The sequence below is a fragment of the Odocoileus virginianus genome, chromosome 5 (genome assembly GCF_023699985.2).
Source record: "Odocoileus virginianus isolate 20LAN1187 ecotype Illinois chromosome 5, Ovbor_1.2, whole genome shotgun sequence".
Taxonomy (NCBI): domain Eukaryota; kingdom Metazoa; phylum Chordata; class Mammalia; order Artiodactyla; family Cervidae; genus Odocoileus; species Odocoileus virginianus.
Genome location: NC_069678.1, coordinates 74,845,002 through 74,869,137, shown reverse-complemented (window position 1 = coordinate 74,869,137; position 24,136 = coordinate 74,845,002). Strand labels below are relative to the sequence as shown.

Here is a 24,136-nt window from a genome sequence, read left to right as displayed (position 1 = left end):
GGGTGGATATAAAATGATATCTCACTCTGAATTGCATTTCACTGACTATTAATGAGACTGAGCATATTTTCATGTATTTATTGGCCATGTATAGTTTTTTTTCTGTGACAGATACATCCTGTTTATGTCTTTCTCTTCTGTTTCTGTTGTGTTAGCATTTTCTTTGGGATTCCTTTAATTTTTTCAACATAAGTGTTAACTATAACCATTTTATGACAGTTAAATTCAGTATGTATTAATTTTTTATTACTGTATTCCTAAGGCACAAACTTAGTGGCTTAAAGCAACACACATTTATTATCTCAGTTTCTATAGGTTAGAAGTCCAGGCACAGCTTAGGTGAATCTTCATCTCAGAGTGCTTTAAGGTGTTAGCTATGCTGGGCTTCTCATTTGGAGCCCAAGGTCCTCAGGTTGTTGGCAGAATTCACTTTCTTACAAATACCCATTTTCTTATTACTACTGGTTAGGAAGTACTCTTGGCTCCCCGAGGCTGCCTGCAGCTCCTTGCCTCATTGGTAGTTTATCACATGAGTGTTTCCTTTCCTTCGGGTCAGCAGGAGCGTGTCTCCGCTTTGAATCTCTGACCCCTAGACCTAGATTTAAAGAGCTTATGTCAGGCCAACTCTGATAATCTCCCTGTTGATGAACTCAAAGTTTATTGATTAGTAACCTAATAATGGGACTGACACCCAATATATTAATAGGTGTTATCCCCACAGAAAGGTAGGGAATTAAACAAGGTGTGAACAGGAGGAAGCTGACAGTTCTGCCTCAGAGCATTTCGGTCCTTCCAAACATGACACAGACCTCAGCATACTTCACTCATTTAATATCTTTGCCATTCTTACATTTGTTGTAATTTGTTTTACCTTTTGTAAAAGAAAAAAAATATTACTTATATTCAATTATATTCAGTTTTTAATTCCAGTATTAAAAATCAAGATTGATTTTCAGTTCAATCAAAATTATTAAATTCACCACTATATTGTTATCTGCTATTTTAGTATCCCATGTTTCCGTTAGGACTTGCTTTTCTTGCTGAAACACATCTCTTAATTAGTTCTCTTGATGACGGTGTGTGGTTGTTAAACTCCATTAGTCTTTGTATGTCTGAAATATTTTTATTTTTCCATCATTCTTGAATAATTAGTTGGCTACAGAATTCTAGGTTAACAGATTTTTTTCCCTCCCTTTCTTCCTTCTTTTGTTCATTGCTTCATTTCACCTCCCTTACCAAGTACTTTGAAGGTATTACTTCATCGTCTTCTGGCATTTTCTGCAATCTTGAAAGAAAGTGAAAATGTCAGTCTCTCAGTCTTCTCCTACTCTCCTCCTTCTACTCTCCTCCTACTTCTCCTGCTCTTTGCAACCCCATGGACAGAGCCTGCCAGGCTCCTCTGTGACTGGAATTCTCCAGGTGAGACTACTGGAGTGGGATGCCGTTTCCTACTCCGGAGGATCTTCCTGACCCAGAGGTTGAATATGGGTCTACTGCATTGCAGGCAGATTCTTTGCCATCTGAACTACCAGGGAAACCCTGCAATCTAGCTGCTTTTTTTGAGCTGCATATGTTATGGATTCTTAGTTCCCCTACCAGGGACCAAGCCTTTGGCCTGTACAGTGTAAGGGCAGCATCCTACTCAGTGGACTGCCAAAGAATTCCCCTTTTCTCCTTTTTAAATAAATGGTTATTTGTCTTTCCTCTTTGGCTTTTAGAACTGTCTCTTTCTCTTTGATTTTCTGTAAGTTCACTACTAAAGTTCTCTGAGTTTTTTTAGTCAAGTATATGAGGTATAATTTATATAGAGTAATGTGCCTTTTTAGACATATATTACTGTATATAAATACACATAGTTCATTAAATCTAGACAAACCAATAAAGTCTGGTAACAGCTACCGGTATCAAATATATAATATTTTCATTATCTTTAAACCCTGCCTCATGTCCCTTTGTATTTAATCCCCTCACTTTACCCTCTGTTCCTGACAACTAGTAATTTGATTTCTGTCCCTATAGTTTTGCATTTTTGAGAAAGTTATATCAATGGAATCTCACTGTTGTGTTTGACTAATTTTTCTTAGTGCAGTGCTTTTGAGATTTGTCTGTATGGTTGAATGGATGCTGTTGTTGTTCAGTGGTTCAGTCGTGTCTGACTTTGCGACTCCATGGACTGCAGCACACCAAGCTTCCCTGTCCTTTACCATCTCCCAGAGCTTGCTCAAACTCATGTCCATTGAGTTGGTGATGCCATCCAACCACCTCGTCCTCTGTCATCCCCCTTTCCTCCTGCCTTCAGTCTTTCCCAGCATCAGAGTCTTTTCTAATGAGTCAGCTATTCACATCAGGTGGTCAAAGTATTGGAGCTTCAGCTTCAGCATCAGTCCTTCTAGTGAATATTCAGGATTGATTTCCTCTAGGATTGACTGGTTTGATCTTTTTGCAGTCCAGGGGACTCTCAACAGTCTTCCAACACCACAGTTCAAAAGCATCAATTCTTCAGCACTCAGCGTTCTTTATGGTCCAACTCACATCTATACAGGACTACTGGAAAAACCATAGCTTTGACTATATAGATCTTTGTAGGCAAAGAAATGTCTCTGCTTTTTAATATTCTGTCTAGGTTTGTCACTGCTTTTCTTTCAAGGAGCAGGCGTCTTTTAATTTCATGTCTGTAGTCGTCATCCATAGTGATTTTGGAGCCCAAGAAAGTAGTGTGTCACTGTTCCCCCATCTAGTTAACATTTTTTGAGAACACACTGTGTGCAAGATGTTATTTGGCATTTTACATATATTCTATCATTTATTCACATCAAGTCTGAAATTTAGTGTAATCTTCCCTATTGTCACAGATGTTGAGGTTCACAGAAATTAGGTAACTTGCCCCCAATCTCGTAATAGTAAATGCTCAAACTAGTGTTCAAACCCATGTCTCTGTGACTTCAAAATTTGTGATTTTTTTTCCAAAATAACATTTTCCTTCCTTGATATGGGGATTATTCTGTTCTTACAGATCTGGCCCAGCAGTTTAAATATGCAGCCAGATTTGGTTAATCCCGGGGAAAAGGTTGTTGTTCAGTTGCTTACTCATGTCTGACTCTTTGTGACCCCATGGGCTGCAGCATGCCAGGCTTCCCTGTCCTTCACCATCTCCTGGAATTTGCTCAAACTCATGTCCATTGATTTGATGATGCCATCCAACCATCTCCTTCTCTGTCACCCTCTTCTCTTTCTGCCCTCAATCTTTCCCAGCTTCAGGGTCTTTTCCAATGAGGCAAAGGTACTACCTCGAAGGTATTTGGAAGATGATGATGCGCAGGTGAACGTGACTTTCAGCTATAAAGCTTCTCTGGATTTTGTGGGGTGGTATTCTCTCCACTTGTGGTCCCTGCTGTTAGTATAGCTTCCACTTCTCTCACGGATTCTGTGTTCCATCGCTGAACTGCTCTCAGTTTCCAAGGAAAGTAAGCATTAACTCCTCTGATGGCAGTTTCTCTACTTGCTATTATTTCAGAGGTATCAAAGGAAGCTTGCACATGTCTCAGAATAAATCTTCTGTTACAAACAGCTCTTATCAGGAAGTTCTTTTGTAATTCTAAACTGAGGAAACTGTCTCCTTAAGGAAGGGTGATTTGTTACTATTTCATTCAAAAAATACTCGAATTAGAAAGTGCTTAGTTAAGAGCATTTGCAAGTAAAAGAAAAAAACCTGCCTGATATGAGATCAAATAAGCCCTCGGTTGTTTCTGTTTCATATTTATCTCAACTATTAATAAAATTAGAATAAATCCAATCTGTCCTACTTTCTCCATAAATTTTCTTCCCTTAAGTGTCTCTTATGTGTCTGTACTTGTCTTCATTAATTATATTCATGAATTGAATTTATTTACTTAATGGGACTGTAAACTGTGTGAGAGCAGATACCTAATCCTAATACTTTTTCATGACCTTTGAGGTAATAATTCTGATCTTGAGATCTCTAAAGTAATTCATACAGTAAGTTGTATAATCTAAAGCAAGGTATAATATCTTTTGATGTCTTTTAGCCAGACAAACTAGAGTGTGCTAATAATGCAAGGTATTTTATGCTCACCAGAAGCCCTCATCAAATTGGAAAACAAATTTTCATTTAATAAATGCCATTTATTTAAAAAACAACTTTATAAATGTGTGTCTTTCATAGTGAAAGGTTGGGAATTAATGTTTGGTAATGTCTGGCCCAGTGCTGATAATAATGATTATTAAAATATGATTGTTTTATTGATGGTAATTAATGTACTTTTTTGTTTTAGGGAATGTTGTAGGCAACTTGGGACATTCCTTCTTCAGTCAAAGTTTCCTTGGCAGTAAAGAACATGGTGGATTCTTATATGTGACATCTACCTACCAGTCACTTCAAGACCTAGTACTCCCAACCCCACCTTACTTGTTTGGGATTCTCATTCAGAAATGGGAAACTCCTTGGGCTAAAGTGTTTCCCATCCGACTAATGTTGAGACTTGGAGCTGAATATCGACGTAAGTAAAAAATACCCTCTTCTAAACCATATGACCAAGACCAAGACATAAAAACTAAGCAAAGACTTGAGATATTCAGAGCCCAATGGTGATACAATTAAACAGAAGTAGTCTTTTAAAATAATTAAGCTAAATATGGTCAGTGTCTCTACTTTTCTTTGAGACCTCCTCCAGGGATCTTCTGGACCCATGTCTCTTGCATTGCTTTGGCTGTAATGGGAAGGATTCAAAATAACAAGTGAGGATATTAGTGATTATTTATTGCCTTGTAAACTTACTGATTTTATAGGTTAATTTATAGGTTTTATACAGGATCATCTTCAGAAAAAATGAATATCAGCTTAACAAGTAACTGTATTTTTTTATAGTATCCATATATAGTGAGCATATTTTTTTGTCACTTGCTTGGAAAATAGTTAGGACAAATTATATTTTATATAATGTAACAGACTGGAAGCTAGTGGTATAGAGATAACTCTCAGCTGGTAAAGTAAGCAATAAAAGAGCCTCTGTGCCCATGGTTGTAGCAGTGCAACTAAGCTGCTATTGTTTTTAAAGACATTAAGGCCTGAATGCAAGTCTTATTTTAAACTTCGTATCAAAGTTGCCCTGGTCTAGGAATTAGACCACTGGAATAGGTTTTTAACTTTGCCACTTACTAGCTCTATTACTTTGAGTAAAGTTGTATAAGTTGCTGTCAGTTTCTTTGCCTTTTCTGTTGCATGGCATTATTAAGAGGATGGTATTATGAATCAGCAAAATAAAGTAAGGAAAGGAAAGGATTAAATTTAGAGGAAACAACATTTGTGTCTCCCTGGCTTGCACAGACAGTTGAAACCATAAAGTTCAAGGAGCCAGCTAGGATCACCTGGTGTTTGGCTTATGATTCACACATGTCTAAGAGTGAACTCTTTTAAAAAAGACTTCCTAACCACAGAGGAAGGAATTCAGTGCTCTAATGAGTAACTACAATTATGTTTTGAGAACTTTATGAAACTTGATATCTCTTTTACCAAAATTATAAGCTGTTATAAGTCTGTTGATTTCTCATTTGCATAGTTTATCCATGCCCACTGTTCAGCGTCAGATTTCGGAAGCCGTTGTTTGGAGAGACTGGGCATACCATCATGAATCTTCTTGCAGTAAGTTGAGAATTGTTATTTTATTGTTCTTCACTGGGATTTGTATGGGAGAAGGAAGCAGATTTTATTATTTTGTTCATACCTTGCTGCTTCAGGGAAGTGAAGATTTATGCTAAAAGAAAAGAACAGAACATGTATATTCTTTGGAAACTACTTGGAGCTTTGGAATGAAATAGTACTGGATTCTGGCTCTTGGTTGTACACTTACTAAGTGTCCTTTCAGGATTATTGTGAGGAGTAGTGCATACTTAAAGCACCCAGCATTATGTCTTGTTTTAATTTTAAGCCTGGCATCCTAGAGATTTCCCCTGTGTCCATGTAGCTTACAGTTTAGCCAAAGATTGATCAGAGATTGTATTCACATACCTCAAGCCAGTAAGGCATCTATACTTTCTTGATGTGTGGACTGGGATTCAAATATTATTCCTTTATTTTCCACTGGACTCTCTCATGTCTCCTTGGCACATGCATAGGCTCTGACCTTGTTGACCAAGGATTAGTTGGCTTGGGCCCACTAAGGTCTCTGCTGCACATGTGCACAGACTAAGGTCAGTCCTAGGTATGTATGTGGAGCATTTATGAAATTCCCTGTGGCTGTCTCATTCCCAGAACTCCTTGTTAAATTTCTGGCTAGTCTGCCTGCTTATTACTTGCTCCAGATAGACTAGCAGCCTCTGGGTAACAGAGCCACTGGTCTTCTTTCACTAGTCACTAAGATTACTGCTTTAACTGAGACACTCCAAATCAAGCAAGATTCTACAAGAAGCAAAGCTTACTGTTTTCACAAACTACCTTGCCTTGGTTGAACTACAGGGCAGTTAGGGGCAGCCCCAGGCCAGAAGATCACAGACTCAACTCTATTCTTCTTACTTGAAGTTCAATAATTTTCCTGAATGAGCACACCTCAGTGTATTGTGTGCTTTTAGCCTGAGTCAAGGGCACTGAAATGGTTGGGTTTTGTTTTCTTTTTTAAATAAATTTATCTAACTTTGTTGCTTTTGGGGGACTTGATTTATTACTCTGTCATGGAATTGTAGTTATAGTTTAGTTATATATAGTTTTATATATATATATATATATATAGTTATAGTTATAGTTATAGTTACAGTTATCTTTTAAAGAGATTTAAACAATGAGAAAGATTCTTATAGGTCTACTCATGTAGCTGCCATTTGCAATGCTGTCCATTCCTTAGTGTAAATCTGTATTTCCATCTGGTGTCCTCCTACCTGAAAGATTTCCTCTAATGTTTCTTATAGTGTGGATTGACTGGTAATGAATTCTTTTAGCATCTGTGTAGTCCTTTGTATTTGAAAGAAGACACTTTTGCCAGATGTAAATTCTAGACTGACGATTTTATTCTTTGAAAATTTTAAAAATTTACTCTATTGCCTTCTGGTTTGCATATTTTTCTGATGAGAAATATGTTTCCCATCTTGCCTTTCTTTGTTCCTCTCTACAGCGATTTGTATGATATCTGGAATGAAAATGTAAGAAGCATTTTTTTTCCCACAAATTGAGTAGAAATACTGAGAAACAAGAGTGGATATTGACATCAATAGACAAATACTTCAAACGTACAGCTATTTTTCTAGTATACTACATAATTATGTTAAGATACTTTCTGTCCTTCAGCCATGACAAAGAAACTTTTAAGCTGTCACCAGTAGGACATTTAGCTGTTATTTCACTATTTATGATGAGATTCTGCAAATAGTATCTGACATTTATATGATTCTTTGTAACTCAAAATGCTTTATGTTATTTTGCCACCACAATAGTTCTACAAGTTAGTAGGGATGCATATTATTTGCATTTTAAAGATTCAGCAGCCTAAACTTAGAAATTGTATAGCAAATTGTAAAGCCAGGGTTTGCATCTTCCTGCTCCATCCTCCTTGCTCTTTCTGCTGCATATCTCAAAAATATACAAGCAGCTCCTGCAGCTCAATTCCATAAAAATAAATGACTCAATCAAAAAATGGGCCAAAGAACTAAACAGACATTTCTCCAAAGAAGACATACAGATGGCTAACAAACACATGAAAAGATGCTCAACATCACTCATTATCAGAGAAATACATACTCCTTGTATTTTCAATCAGCGCTCTTAGATGCAAACACTTGTGAGAACAAGCTTCTAGATTTAAAGCAAACTTGCTTTATAGTATTTATTGAATTTAGAGTGGATCAAATCATTATATTTTTCTCAATATTCTAGCCAAATAAAGCATTAATTATCATATGTTGAAAGTAGTACTATTAAACTTGTTTTGAAATGTAGTTATTAGTGTTTCTAAACACTGAACAAAATAGTCTATCAATTCAATCTTGAATTATGTTAAAATTAACAGGCTCAGAGTACAGAAAAAACAGTCGTAATGCAAATTGCTTATTCAAACTGTAGGGTTGAGAATAAAATAGTGGAAAATATATGGTGGCCATTATAAGTGGAAGAGGGCTTTCCTGGTGGCTCAGTAGTGAAGAGTTCACTTACCAGTGCAAGAGACACGGGTTCAATCTTGGGTCAGGAAGATCCCCTGGAGAAGAAAACAACAACCTACTCCAGTATTCTTGCCTGGAAAATCGCATGGACAGAGGAGCCTCGCGGGCTACAGTCCATCAGGTCTCAAGAGTTGGACATTACTTAGCGACTGAAACAACAACCACAGTGATTTTTAGTGACTTTGGACATTATTTGGAATTAAGCTAAACCTCACAGATTAAGGACACAGTTCTTCATAAGATTGCCATTACTTCAGATGCTGGCTGTAAGTTCAAAGGTCCCCAGACCTCCTACAGTTGGCACTAACTAGATACAAATGTGGGAGATCCCACTAACCCATCAGGTTTGATGATTCACTAGAATGATTCACAGAACTCAGCAAAGTACTGCGCAGTTGACCCTTGAACAACATGGGCTTGAACTGCTCAGATCCACTTATGTGGATTTTTTTTTTTCCAGTAAATTTGTACTACACAGTCCATGGCTACTAGAACCTGCAGATTACAGAACTGTAGTTCAGAGAGCTGAGTGTAATGTTATACATGGGTTTTTGACTATGCCGGGGTTGACTCCCCTAACCCCCATGTTATTCAGGAGCCAACTGTACTTAAGATACAGTTTCATTGTAACAGTGGAAATGTAAATCAGGAGCAGCCAACAGAAGAGACACGTAGTGCAGGGTCTGGGAGGGTCCAAACAAGTAACTTTTGTGTCTTGAGTTTTTATTGGAGATTCCTTACTCTTCCTGATTGACTGAATCATTGGCTATGTGATTGAACTCAGTCTTCAGCCCCACTTCAGCATTCCCCAGAAGTCAGTCAGGTATTGTGTACCTCAAAGCCCCAACCTCTCATCATGTGGTTGATGTTTCTGAAATGGCCAGCTGCCACCCTGAGTCATCTGTTAGCCTGAATATCATCAAGTTGACACCAACTGTCAAATGACATAGACATAGAGCCCACCAGGAATAAGGGCACTCACATCACTCAGGAAGTTCCAAGGGTTTAGGGGCTATGTCCCAGGAACCAGGGGCAAAGGTCAGCCAAATTCTTTATTATACAGTAAGACTCTACTCAATGCCCATGGATGCCCAAGAGGTCTTTCTGTCTGGATTTTGGGAATAGGCATTATTCCCAGACCTGTGTATCAGATAATGCTCCCAATAATCACTTCAGGCATTTCTTTCACTGGTCTCAGGTTTCCTCACACTTATTAGCTAATGAGAGCACTGCTAAATACGTGATGTGACCTTCTGCAAACCTTTGGAGTCCTGTCTGCAGTTTTCTCCTCTCTGTCCTGTCGACTCTAACTACCTACCTTCATTTTTCTCATTTTTCAGTTTTCTCTCCTCAGGAACTCTGCCAGCCTCTGCCGGGGTTCCCCTTTCCTGCATCTGAGCTTGGAAGCTCTCCTGGAGCATGACCTGGGCAGTCACAGAGCTCATCTTGTGTGTTTCCAGTCTCTCAAGGATCACTGTCCTTTCTTACCTGAAATTCACTCTCTTGAAAATCATTGTTCCATATATTTTGTGTGGTCTTTGGTTGTTTAAGACATGAGGCTAATCCAGTCTCTTTTCCTCTACCTTGGGCAGAAATGAAAATTTCTAAATTATATTTTAATGTATAATATCTCTCTATATTCTTCTACTCCAGCCCCCAACCCTTTGTCCCTCCTTGGTAATTTTAGTTTTTAGTCTCATTTTTTTGCAAGATAATTTTTCTTTCAGGTTGTATTCTATTTTGGAATGAAAAGTAGATATTTGTCCTGTAATCTAGCAACAGCAGCCTAAGGTTTCTATGGTCTCTATCATTTCATTTATACAAACTTTGTTGAATTATCTCCTGAAGCATCTCACTCCACATCATCACTTTCTGTCTAGATTATCAGGATCCTGCAGTCTACTGATTTCAAGAAACCTTTTCACTATTTCTCACTCCTGTTGCTTTTCTGTTTTTGTATATTTTGATTCCATAGTTTCATCATCAAATCACTTTTTTGCATAATTCTAGTTCCTTTTTCTCTTTTACTGTGTGTTGTGGTAGCCTGGCAAAATGTAAACCCTGTTTAAATCTACCTCTTTCTTTAAAACTTAAAAAAATTTTATGTATGGTAAAAGCTACCTTTTTTTGAGTACATTTCCAAGAGTTTTCACACATGTAATGGTTACATTACAACCACTCTCACAATTGAAATACAGAACAGTTCTGTCACTCCAGAATATTTGCTGGTGCACTTCTGATGTCTGGTAATCATTGATCCTTTGTCCCTGTAGTTTTAGTTTTTTCAGACTGTCCTGTAAGGGAAATTATACAGTGTGTAGCCTTCTCAGTCTGGCTTCTTTTACTTATCTTAATGCATTTGAGATTAATCTATGTTATATGTATTGTTGGGAAGGAGATAAAATCTTTCTCGTCCACTCATCTCAGGTTCTTTGGCTGAGGTCCTCTAAATTAGGCTGGCCAAAGACTGATTAACAAGAGGCATATTTAGCTGTGGTATACTCTGGTAACCTTCAGTTATCAATAGATGATTGATTTTTATTGCTGAGTAGGGTTGTGTTGTATGTGTGAACTATAGTTTATTCATTCACCTGTTGATGGATATCTGGGTTTCTAGTTTCTTGCAACTGAATACAACTGCTATAAATATAAACATTCATGTATTAAATTCCGTGTGAATGTTTAGTTTTCATTTATCTAGGAGTGGAAGAGTTGAGCCATGTTGTATGTTTAGCTGTATGTATGTATGTATGAGCCATGTATGTATGTATGTTGTATGTATATTATGAAAGTGAAAGTCAGTCAGTCATGTTGAGCTCTTTGCAACTCCATGAACTATACAGTCCATGGAATTTTCCAGGCCAGAATACTGGAGTGGGTAGCCTTTCTCTCCTCTAGGGGGTCTTTCCAACCCAGGGATTGAACCCAGGTCTCCTGCATTGCAGGCAGATTCTTTACCAGCTGAGCCACAGAGAAGCGCAAGAATACTGGAGTGGGTAGCCTCTCCCTTCTCCAGGGTTCTTCCCGACCCAGGGATTGAACTGGGGTCTCCTGCATTTCAGTTGGATTCTTTACCAACTGAGCTATCAGGGTTTAACATAAGGAACTGTAAAATTGTTTTCCAAAATGCCTGCAATGTTTTGCGTTCATCAGGTACAAAAGACTTTTTTTTTTTGGTCAACACTTGTTCCTGCTTTAGTTTTTAATTTTTGCCATTCTAATAGAACTCTAATGGTTTTAATTTTTGTGATTTTAATTTTTATGTTTCCAATGATGAGTGATTTAGAGCATCTTTTAATTTGCTTATTTTGTCTTTATGTCTTTAATGAATGTTCAAATTTTTGCCCATTTAAAAGATATGGTTTTTGGAAAAAAAATAAGATATGGTTTTTGTTTTCTTATTGTTGAATTTTGAGAGTATTTCATGTATTCTGAATGTAAGTCCTTTGGTAGATTTGTATCATTTTAAAATATTTTCTCTCAGTCTGTAGATCATCTTTTCATTTTTTAAAATAATGTCATTAATAGAACCAAAGGTTTTAATTTTGTGGAATCTAGTTTGTTAATTTTTTATGGGGCATTCTGTTTATATCATATCTAAGAACTTATTGACTAAAACTTAAATCACAAGCATCTTCCCCTATGCTTTCTTCAAAAGTTAATGGTTTTATGTTTTACATATAGGTTTGTGATCCATTTTTAGTTAATTTTTGTTTGTGAGGCATTCCTTGAAGTTCTTTCTTTCCCCATTTGCATGTCCAGTCATTTCAGTATCAATTGTCATTTACTTGCTTAGCATCTTTCAGTCAGTTCAGTTGCTCAGTCGTGTCCAACTCTTTGCGACCCTGTGGACTGCAGCACGCCAGGCTTCCCTGTCCATCACCAACTCCCGGAGCTTGCTCAAACTCATGTCCATAGAGTTGGTGATACCATCCAACCATCTCATCCTCTGTCGTCCCCTTCTTCTCCTGCCTTCAGTCTTTCCCAGCATCAGGGTCTTTCCCAGTGAGTCAGTTCTTCATATCAGATGGCCAAAGTATAGAGTTTCAGCTTCAGCATCAGTCCTTCCAGTGAATATTCAGGACTGATTTCCTTTAGGATTGACTGGTTGGATCTCCTTGCAGTCCGAGGGACTCTCAAGAGTCTTCTCCAACACCACAGTTCAAAAGCATCAGTTCTTCAACATTCAGTTTTCTTTATGGTCCAGCTCTCACATCCATAATGACTACTGGAAAAAAAAAACATAATTTGAGTAGATGGACATTTGTCAGCAAACTAATGTCTCTGCTTTTTAATATGCTGTCTAGGTTGGTCATAGGTTTTCTTCCAAGGAGCAAGGGTCTTTTAATTTCATGGCTGCAATCACCATCTGCAGTGATTTTGGAGCCTCCCAAAATAGTCTGTCACTGTTTCCATTGTTTCCCCATCTACTTGCCATGAAGTGATGGGACCAGGTGCATGATCTTAGTTTTCTGAATGTTGAGTTTTAAGCCAACTTTTTCACTCTTCTCTTTCACTTTCATCGAGAGGCTCTTTAGTTCTTCTTTGCTTTCAGCCATAAAGGTGGTGTCACCTGCATTTCTGAGGTTATTGATATTTCTCCAGGCAGTCTTGATTCCAGCTTATGCTTCACCAAACCCGGCATTTCGCCTGATGTACTCTACATATAAGTTAAATAAGCAGAGTGACAATATACAGCCTTGATGTACTCCTTTCCTAATTTGGAATCAGTCTGTTGTTCCACATCCAGTTCTAACTGTTGCTTCTTGACTTGCATACAGATTTCTCATGAGGCAGGCCTGGTGTTCTGGTATTCCCATCTCTTTCAGAATTTTCCACAGTTTGTTGTGATCCACACAGTCAATGCTTTGGTGTAATCAATAAAGCAGAAGTAGATGTTTTTCTGGAACTGTCTTGCTTTTTCGATGATCCAGCAGATGTTGGCACTTTGACCTCTTGTTCTTCTGCCTTTTCTAAATCCAACCAGAACATGTGGAAGTTAATGGTTCACATACTGTTGAAGCCTGGCTTGGAGAATTTTGAGCATTACTTTGCTATCGTGTGAGATGAGTGCAGTTGTGCAGTGAGCATTCTTTGGGATTGCAATGAAAACTGACCTTTCCAGTCGTGTGGCCACTGCTGAGTTTTCCATATTTGCTGGTGTATTGAGTGCAACACTTTCACAGCATCATCTTTTAGGATTTGAAAAGCTCAACTGGAATTCCATCACCTCCGCTAGCTTTATTCATAGTGATGCTTCCTAAGGTCCACTTGACTTCACATTCCAGGATGTCTGGCTCTAGGTGAGTGATCACACCATCATGGTTATCTGGGTCGTGAAGATCTTTTTTGTACAGTTCTTCTGTGTATTCTTGCCACCTCTTCTTAATATCTTCTGCTTCTGTTAGGTCCATGCTGTTTCTGCCCTTTATTGTACCCATCTTTGCGTGAAGAGTTCCCTTGGTATCTCTAATTTTCTTGAAGAGATCTCTAGTCTTTCCCATTCTATTGTTTTCCTCTATTTTTTTTTTTTTTGCTTTGGTCCTGAGGAAAGCTTTCTTATCTCTCCTTGCTGTTCTTCGAAACTCTGCATTCAGATGGTTATATCTTTCCTTTTCTCTTTTTCCTTTAGCTTCTCTTCTTTTCTCAGCTATCTCTAAGGGCTCCTCAGACAGCCATTTTGCCTTTTTGCATTTCTTTTTCTTGGAGATGGTCTTGGTCACTGCCTCCTGTACGATGTCATGAACCTCCATCCATAGTTCTTGAGGCACTCTGTCTATCAGATCTAATCCCTTGAATCTATTTGTCACTTCCATTCTATAATCGTAAGGGATTTGATTTCGGTCCTACCCGACAAGTCAATTGATTTTACCAGTGCAAATCTGACTCTTCCTTCATTCTTAACTTCCATCCAAGTTAAATATGAGTGAAGACAGAAAGAGCAGCATACTCATGGGTCTCATTTTAGATTCATGACCAGTACCATTAAGGAAGCTCTTGAACCTACCCAGCAATCCTTCCTGGTCCCTAATACATTCCTAACTCCCCATATGACTTTTTGTATGTGATTTCTTCTCTAATTTCCTGTGCTTCCTCTCCTTTCCTCAGTTTCAGCTGATGACATAACCCCAATTTCTCTGAATGGATAGAAGCAATCAGAAGATAGTTTTCACACAGTTCCATCCAACAACTTACTAGCATCTATGCATTAGTTTCCCGGACACCATTCTTTCTCAGTTCTTTTCCTGCAGTCTTCTGACTTGCCACCTTCCCCTTCCCATCATATTCTGTATCTCAGTTGGTGGCAGTTCTGTCTTCTACTTGCCCAAGCCATAAAGTTCAGAATCATCTTTAACTCTTTTTTTTTTTTTTTCACATTCCACATCCAACCTAAGGGCAAATATTGTCTGTTTTCCCTTTAAATATATCTAGAATCTGATAACTTCTGACTACCTTTTGAACTGTTAAAATCTTGGCTCAAGTTATCACTGTCTCTTGCCTGGATTATTTTTATTGTGTTTATCTGATCTCCTTTCTTCTATTCTTGCTCCTTTTCCATCTGTTCTTTACAGAGGAGAAAGTTAGAGAGATCCATTACAGTAGGTCGAAAGCCTTCTCAAAGTAGAGGTCAAGGTTCTTGTGACCTCCAGGACCCTGTGAAATCTAGCTGTGGGCTGTCACTCTGACCTCAGCTCCTGCCACTTCCTGCTCATGTTGCTTCAGCTACACTGGGTGTGGTGTATGTGTGTGTTTTAGTGTATAAATGTTCCCTGAGTTCCCATCATGTTCCAGGCATCTGGGATATAATGAGAACAAAACAAGTGATCATCTCTGCTGTCTTGGAGCTTACCTCACAGGGAGGAGACAGTTAACGAATAAATACAGAAAATGTCAGATGCTGATAAAGCAGGATAAACATTTAAATATTTGTTTAATATTATATATAAAAGTATATGAAACTTCTTAATCTGCTTCCTTGTGAGAGTTTCAGACTAACTGGAGAGCTAGAATACACACAGTGGGGCTTTCATCATGCATTTTCTTATTATTTAAGTGAATGAATTTATTTATTTAATTCAAAAATATTTAATTTTAGCATGACTTTTCCTTTGTGCTAATTTTATTACTATTAATCAGATCCTGCCGTTGATGAATTCTTTATTCCACTTCAATCTGCTTTTGCCCAGGACTTCAGAAATTACCAGTATACATTGCCAGTAGTTCAAGGTTTGGTGGTTGATATGGAAGTTCGGAAAACCAGTATCAAAATTCCCAGCAACAGATACAATGAGGTAAGACTTACTGTGATTTTTTTCATAATTGAACATTATGAATGAAGATGAAAAATACATGATTGCATGTAAAATTTTAATTTACTGGCAGTGAAATCAGTTCATAATATTATATGAATTAGATCAGTGATAGAGAATTTCAAAACAGAAAGGAATATGTTAAATTTGTCTTCCTTAGTTTTTGGTTGCGTCATTTGTTGTTTTTTGACCTTTTGGTGCTGACAGTCAGTAGCAGATTTGCATTTTGATTGAGGAATAAAATTCACTTTATAATATTAGTGGTGGGATCTTTTGATTTTTCCCTCTTTTGGTAAGTATATATTATTAACTGCCCTTAATGTTTAAGCATAGCTCACCTGTGTAAGTCCCAAAATGATTTTTAAGTAAAATTTTGAAAGCAAATGATTGCATCTTGAATTAAACTGTATTTTGTAACTAAAATGAAATTGTGCATACTACACATATATTAACAGCATTATGTAAGCACTGTTCTTGTCTATTTGCCAAGTGAAGTACTACTTGAATTTTAAAATGTCTTAAAATCAATTCTGAGGTGCAGACTAGTAGTCACTGTGATTTAAAAGAGGAATTTCAGAACCTAGTTTGATATGTTAAAATGTGTTGTTTTATTAGGCAGGGCAGTAACTCCCCAGTTACTGCTTGTACTGTTTTTGGTATACAATAATTTCTTCCTTCCTTCTCTTACTTTCCCTTATTCCTTTCTTTTTTCCTTTCCCATTCTGCCATTTATTCACTTAGTCGTTTGTACATTCAGTGAACATTATTTTTGTACTTGATGTACACTTAAAATCACCAAAATGTCTTACTGGACTTATAAGCTCAGGCTTATTATTATGTGGGAAAGACATTTGAAGAAAACATTTACCTCATGCTTTCTGTCTGATGGCTTTTTTCAGGACACTAGAAAATAGTAGTGAGAAAGAGTGCTTAATTTTTTCTGGGTACAATTAGCTGTTATAGTCCTACCTTGAAACTATACCAAACTACATAGAGTCAAATTTTTAAAGAGAACTATTTTTATGTAATTTATACCCTAAGTAGTTTTTTAAACTATGCTTTGAAAACTTGTTTTATTTCTCATTGAAGTGTTATTATCTATTTCATAGATATTTATTAAATATATTCTGTGATATGAAATACAAAGATGAATTAGACATTATGAATGCTTCTGGGAGTTTATTGTCCAGAAATGAGATGCTGACACACATTGCTATGCCTGACGTTTGCATGATGATGCTTTGTGTTTGGTAATTGGAGCTATTTATACAAGTATATCTGTGAAAGCCATGTTGTTGTTGTTTAGTTGCTCAGTGGTATCCAACTCTTTGCAACCTCATGGACTATAGCCTGCCAGGCTCCTCTGTCCATGGGATTTCCCAGGCAGGGATACTAAAGTGGGTTGCCATTTCCTTCTCTAGGGGATCTTCCCGACCCAGGGATTGAACCTGCATCTCCTGACTTGACAGGAGGATTCTTGACCACTGAGCCAACCAAGAAGCCCGTAAAAGCTATGAGGCCCCCATAATTATTTCAATACTTGACTAAGGACATTCATGACAACTTCCGTTCATATTATCTGTCTTTATCTGAATTCTGCCTCCTAACTTTATGGTTGTGAAGTTTCAAAAATTTTTGTTCAAAAGCAGTAACTGTATTTCTTGTAATTTATTATATTTAATTTTCAGTAAAGTTTACCAATTATTATATCACTTATTTTCCTTACTTGATTTAGCAGACTCACTTCTCTTCTAATTCAGTTTTTGTTTTAACTCAGTGTAGCTTTATTTCTTACGATCTTGGACAGTTGTGTCTATTAGTTGGAAAAGTAATTTCATACACAATATTTCATTGTATGTTGTTGTTGTTTAACTGCTAAATTGTATCTGACTCTTTAGCGACCGCATGGACTGTGACCCACCAGGCTCCTGTGTTCAGCTTTTTCACTCTCCTCTTTCACCCTCAAGAAGGCTCTTTAGTTCCTTTTCACTTTCTGCCATTAAAGTAGTATCATCTGCATATGTAAGGTTGTTGATATTTCTCCCAGCAGTCTTGATCCCAGCTTGTGAGTCATCCATCTCGGCATTTCACATGGTGTATTCTGCATAGAAGTTAAATAAGCAGGGTGACAATATACAACCTTTCTCAATTTTGAAGCAGTCTGTTGTTCTGTGTCTGGTTCTAACTGTTGCTTCTTGACCTGCATACAGGTTTCTTGGGAGGGAAGTAAGGTAGTCTGGTATTCCCATCTCTTTAAGAATTTTCCATATGTTGTGATTCACACAGTTAAAGGTTTTCTTGTAGTCAGTGAAGCAGAAGTGTATGTTTTTCTGGAATTCCCTTGCTTTCTCTGTAATATAATGGATGTTGGCAATTTGATCTCTGGTTCCTCTGCCTTTTCTAAATCTAGCTTGTATATCTGAAATTTCTTGGTTTACATACTGCTGAAGCCTAGCTTGAAGGATTTTGAGCATTATCTTGCTAGCATGTGAACTGAGTGCAATTGTATGGTAGTTTGAACATTCTTTGTCATTGCCCTTCTTTGGGATTGAAGTGAAAACTGACCTTTTCCAGTCCTGTGGCCACTGGTGAGTTTTCCAAATTTACTGACGTACTGAGTATAGCACTTTCACAGCATCATCTTTTAGGATTTGAAATAACTCAGCTGAAATTCCATCACCTCCACTAGCTTTGTTCATAATAATGTTTCCTAAGGCCCACTTGACTTCACACTCCAGGATGTATAGCTCTAGGTGAGTGACCACACCATCATGGTTATCTCATCATTAGGACCTTTTTTATATAGTTCTTCTGTGTATTCTTGCCACCTCTTCTTAATCTCTTCTGCTTCTCTTAGGTCCTTAATGTTTCTGTCCTTTATTGTGCCCATCCTAGCATGAAATGTTCCCTTGTTATCTCCAATTTTCTTGGGGAGATCTCTAGACTTTCCCATTCTATTGTTTTCCTCTGTTTTTTTTGCATTGTTCACTTAAGAAGTGCCCCCCGCTTTTTAATCCTAGCTATTCTCTGACACTCTATATTCAGTTGGATATATCTTTCCCTTTCTACCTTGCCTTTTGCTTCTAATATGATAATTTGTAAAAGAGATTTTATAGGTTTTAAAGCAAAAACATGACTTAACCAAAGTAAAATTTTAGAAAACTGAGTTTTGGCAGCTTATATGTAAATTATCGAGAGAGAGGGACTTTTAAGTGTCAACTAAAAAAAACAAACACAACATAAAAGTTGAGAATTATGTTGTATTCAGTGGCCTTATTGAGAATACAGCCCAGGAGACAGCCTCTCAGATACTTCTGAGGGACTGTTTCAAAGAGGTAAGGGAGGAGGAGCCAGGACATGTAGGAATTTTTGCTGGAAAAAAAACAGGTAGTTGAACATCAAAAGATTACTGCTAAGTGTGAAAAATCCAGACATCTCAGGTTAATGATTTTAGTTCTTTCTAAGTATGGAAAGATGCAAGAGTCAGAGTTCACTGAAATTATTCCTTAGATATGTATTTGAGCCATCTAGGGTCAGTATCCTGTCTTTCTCCATCCTGATATCCTGTTATCATGGACTGTTGATGTTGGCTATAATGGTGATGAATTGATGGCAGGCAGTATTCGTTGTTTACCAGAATGACAGGCAGCATGCTTTGTTTACTGAAATGTCAGACAACATTTTTTTCCTTATAAGGAAAGACTTTAAGCTTAGAAAGCTAGAAAGTGGTATTTCTGAAGTAGTAATTTTAATAAATGAAGTAGTCACTGTATATAAATTTTCTGATTTCCTTCATCAAGACTACTCAAGATCTCTGTTGGTCTAGGTAAAGTTACTCATGTTCTCATGAGACATTATCTTGATCACTGTGTTAAGTAATATCTATTGAGGGTATATTATGTATCAGGCATTATTCTAAGCATATATGTATCTTCATGCTACCTCTATGAAATGAGTAGGATAAGTCCCTTGTTACAGGTAAGGATACTAAGGCACAGAGCTAGCAAGTGTTGGAGCTAGAATCAAACCCAGGCACTCTAATTTCAGTGTCCCTGTTCTTAAACACTATCCTAAACTGATTTTCATAGACATCAGTTTAATTATTATTTCTGATTGTAGGGCTGATTTTAGGGTCTTTACAGAGGTAAAGCCCCAATCCAGTCTGACCTGTTGTTTAGTCACTCAGTCGTGTCCGACTCTTTGCGACCCCATGAACTGCTAGGCTCCTCAGTCCATGGGGATTCTCCAGGCAAGAATACTGGAGTGGGTTGCCATGCCCTCCTCTAGGGGATCTTCCCAACCCAGGGATCGAACCCAGGTCTCCCACATTGCAGGTGGATTCTTTACCGTCTCTGAGTATAAGAAGGGGAAATTTGGACCTAGACATGTATAAAGAGAAGATGACAGAAAGAGACATAAGGAGAAGATGGCTATCTACAAGACAGGAGAGAGTTCTGAAACAAATCTTTCCTTTTGCAATCCTCAAATGGAACCAGTGCTATTTACATCTTGATTTGGGATTTCTAGCCTCCAGCATTATGAGACAATAAATTTCTATTGTTTAAGCCACTACTTAAAGCCATCACCACTTGTTTAAGCTGCTATTTTTTATAGCAGCACTTGTGCACACTAACATACCAGTCTACCTTAAATAGCTAAACATCATGACAAAATGTGTGAGGGGAAAAAAGCAAAAACCTAAGAACAATGGGATAGAGAAGGTGAGTCCTATGATTACCCTACCTTACTGTCTGGAGTTAGTTTCCAGGCCATAGTGCAGTTAGAGGGAAGTTAACCTGATCCTAGAGGTCTAGAGGCTCCCTGAGTTGAAGAGAATGTAGAGGCCATCATGGCTAGAATTTACAAGACAGATTATGGAAATAAAAGAACTCTGGAGGTCTGTAAGAGGTTCCTATTGGGTCTCAGCTGACTACTAATCAGTGCATGTATATGAGAAAAACGCTGGAGAGGAGCAGCTAGAACACTTCTCAAAGTTCCAGGAATAATTTATATTCTTACCATCTAGAGTAAGAAAGGGACAAATAATTTCTAGTGATCGAAGTTGTTCATAAATTTAGTCTGCTCTGATCCTACCTAACAAGCTTAAAATAAAACTTCAACAAGATGAGGGCCTGTATATTTTAAGGCAAGACATGGAAAATATAAAAAACCCAAATCAAACTTCAAGAAACAAAAATGACAATGAGATGAAAAATACACTGGATGAGAATAATGGCAGATCAGACACTGCTGAAAAAAATTAATAAACCTAAAAACAGAATAGAACCATCCAAGATAAAACACAAAGATAAAAGGCTGGAAAATGAATGGAGTATCATTGAGATGTGAGAAATGCTGAATGGCTTAACTGTGTAATTGAAGTCCCCAAGAGAACAGAGAAGTGGGTTGACAGAACAGGTATTTGAAGAATCAGTGATGAAAAATTTTGTAAATTTAGTTAGAAGTATAATCATATAGATTCAAGAAGTTCAATGAACTCCAGCTGCAGGATGAAAGGTATTACATTAAGGAACCTTATAATCATCATCATCAAAATGCTTAACACCAGAGGTAAAGTAAAGAATCTTAAAGGCAACTAGAGAAAAAAAAAAAATCCACTTTATGTACTGAGCAATGGGTATAAGAATGACTGTAGACTTCTCATTCAAACAGTGCACAAAATCCTTAAGGTACTAAGAAAAAGATAACCTATCAGCCTATAGATTAAAACACCTAAAATAAAATGCCCAGAAATAAATTTAAACCAAGGATATAAAGATCAGTACTCTTAAAACCATAAAACATTGATGAAGAAAATTGAAGATGATACCAAGGAATAGAAAGATATTCCAGATTTATGGATTAGCAGAATTAATACTGTTAAAATCCATACTACCAAAAGCGATCTATAGATCTAATGCAATTCTTACCAAAATACTCATGACATTTTTCACAGAACTAGAAGAAATAATCTTAAATCTTATATGGAATCACAGAAGACCTTGAGTTGCCATCCAATCTTGAGAAAAAAAAAAAAAAGGACAAAGCTAGAGGTATACAATGGTGAAAAATTGAAAGCATTTCCCCTGAAATCAGGAACAAGACAAGGGTGCCCACTCTCACCACTACTATTCAACATAGTTTTGGAAGTGTTGGCCACAGCAATCAGGGCAGAAAAAGAAGTAAAAGGAATCCAGATAGGAAAAGAAGAAGTGAAACTCTCTCTGTTTGCAGATGACCTGATCCTCTACATAGAAAACCCTAAAGACTCTACCAGAAAATTACTAGAGCTAATCAACAAATACAGTAAAGTTGCAGGATATAAAATGAACACACAGAAATCTCTTGCATTCCTATACACTAACAATGAGAAAACAGAAAGAGAAATTAAGGAAACAATACCATTCACCATTGCAACAAAAAGAATAAAATACTTAGGAGTATATCTACCTAAAGAAACAAAAGACCTATACATAGAAAACTATAAAACACTGATGAAAGAAATCAAAGAGGACACAAACAGATGGAGAAATATACCGTGTTCATGGATTGGAAGAATCAATATTGTCAAAATGGCTATACTAGCCAAAGCAATCTATAGATTCAGTGCAATCCCCATCAAACTACCAACGGTATTTTTCACAGAACTAGAACAAATAATTTCACAATTTGTATGGAAATACAAAAAACCTCGAATAGCCAAAGTAGCCTTGAGAAAGAAGAATGGAACTGGAGGAATCAACCTGCCTGACTTCAGACTCTACTACAAAGCCACAGTCATCAAGACAGTATGGTACTGGCACAAAGACAGAAATATAGATCAATGGAACAGAATAGAAAGCCCAGAGATAAATCCACGAACCTATGGTCACCTTATCTTCGACAAAGGAGGCAAGGATATACAATGGAAAAAAGACAACCTCTTTAACAAGTGGTGCTGGGAAAACTGGTCAACCACCTGTAAAAGAATGAAACTAGAACACTTTCCAACACCATACACAAAAATAAACTCAAAATGGATTAAAGATCTAAATGTAAGACCAGAAACTATAAAACTCCTAGAGGAGAACATAGGCAAAACACTCTCTGACATAAATCACAGCAGGATCCTCTATGACCCACATCCCAGAATTTTAGAAACAAAAGCAAAAATAAACAAATGGGACCTAATGAAACTTAAAAGCTTTTGCACAACAAAGGAAACTATAAGCAAGGTGAAAAGACAGCCCTCAGATTGGGAGAAAATAATAGCAAACGAAGCAACAGACAAAGGATTAATCTCAAAAATATACAAGCAACTCCTCCAGCTCAACTCCAGAAAAATAAATGACCCAATCAAAAAATGGGCCAAAGAACTAAACAGACATTTCTCCAAGGAAGACATACAGATGGCAAAAAAACACATGAAAAGATGCTCAACATCACTCATTATCAGAGAAATGCAAATCAAAACCACAATGAGGTACCATTACACGCCAGTCAGGATGGCTGCTATCCAAAGTCTACAAGCAATAAATGCTGGAGAGGGTGTGGAGAAAAGGGAACCCTCTTACACTGTTGGTGGGAATGCAAATTAGTACAGCCACTATGGAAAACAGTGTGGAGATTTCTTAAAAGCTGGAAATAGAACTGCCATATGACCCAGCAATCCCACTTCTGGGCATACACACCGAGGAAACCAGATCTGAAAGAGACACGTGCACCCCAATGTTCATCACAGCACTGTTTATCATAGCCAGGACATGGAAGCAACCTAGATGCCCATCAGCAGACGAATGGATGAGGAAGCTGTGGTACATATACACCATGGAATATTACTCAGCCATTAAAAAGAATTCATTTGAATCAGTTCTAATGAGATGGATGAAACTGGAGCCCATTATACAGAGCGAAGGAAGCCAGAAAGATAAAGACCATTACAGTATACTAACACATATATACGGAATTTAGAAAGATGGTAACGATAACCCTATATGCAAAACAGAAAAAGAGACTCAGATGTATAGAACAGACTTGTGGACTCTGTGGGAGAAGGCGAGGGTGGGATGTTTCAAGAGAACAGCATCGAAACATGTATATTATCTAGGGTGAAACAGATCACCAGCCCAGGTTGGATGCATGAGACAAGTGCTCGGGCCTGGTGCACTGGGAAGACCCAGAGGGATCGAGTGGAGAGGGAGGTGGGGAGGGGGACTGGGACGGGGAATACATGTAAATCCATGGCTAATTCATTTCAATGTATGACAAAAACCACTGCAATGTTGTAAAGTAATTAGCCTCCAACTAATAAAAATAAATGGAAAAAAAAATAAAAAAAAATAGAACATATTCAAAATTAAGCAACCAGCATCATTACAGGAGAGGAAAAGAACATCCTTTCCATTTAATATGCTCAAAAATAAACTTTTAATTTAAAATGTGAAAAAAAAAAAAAAGCTAGAGGTATAATACTTTTTGACTTCAGACTATAGTACAAAGCTGCAGTCATCAAAATAGAATGGTGCTGGCACAGAAAGAGATAAAGATCAATGGAATCAAATAGCTCAGAAATAAACTCACATACTTATGTTCAATTAACCTACAATGAAGGAGGCATGATATTTACCGGAGAAAACAGACTCTCTTCAATAAGTAGTGCTCAGAAAACTGGACAGCAGCTTGTA

The 24,136-nt window shown here is 37.4% G+C and overlaps 1 protein-coding gene across 4 annotated transcripts in view; it reads left to right on the top strand.

Moving 5' to 3' along the window:
- ZFYVE9 (zinc finger FYVE-type containing 9) overlaps positions 1-24,136 on the top strand; it is a 112,928-nt gene that overhangs the window by 62,696 nt on the left and 26,096 nt on the right. For all 4 annotated transcript variants that reach the window (XM_020869511.2, XM_020869502.2, XM_020869495.2 and 1 more), the window contains 3 exons: positions 4,293-4,517; positions 5,577-5,659; positions 15,351-15,455. In XM_020869511.2, the coding sequence (XP_020725170.2) occupies positions 4,293-4,517; positions 5,577-5,659; positions 15,351-15,455 (413 nt within the window). The remainder of the gene's footprint in view (positions 1-4,292; positions 4,518-5,576; positions 5,660-15,350; positions 15,456-24,136) is intronic.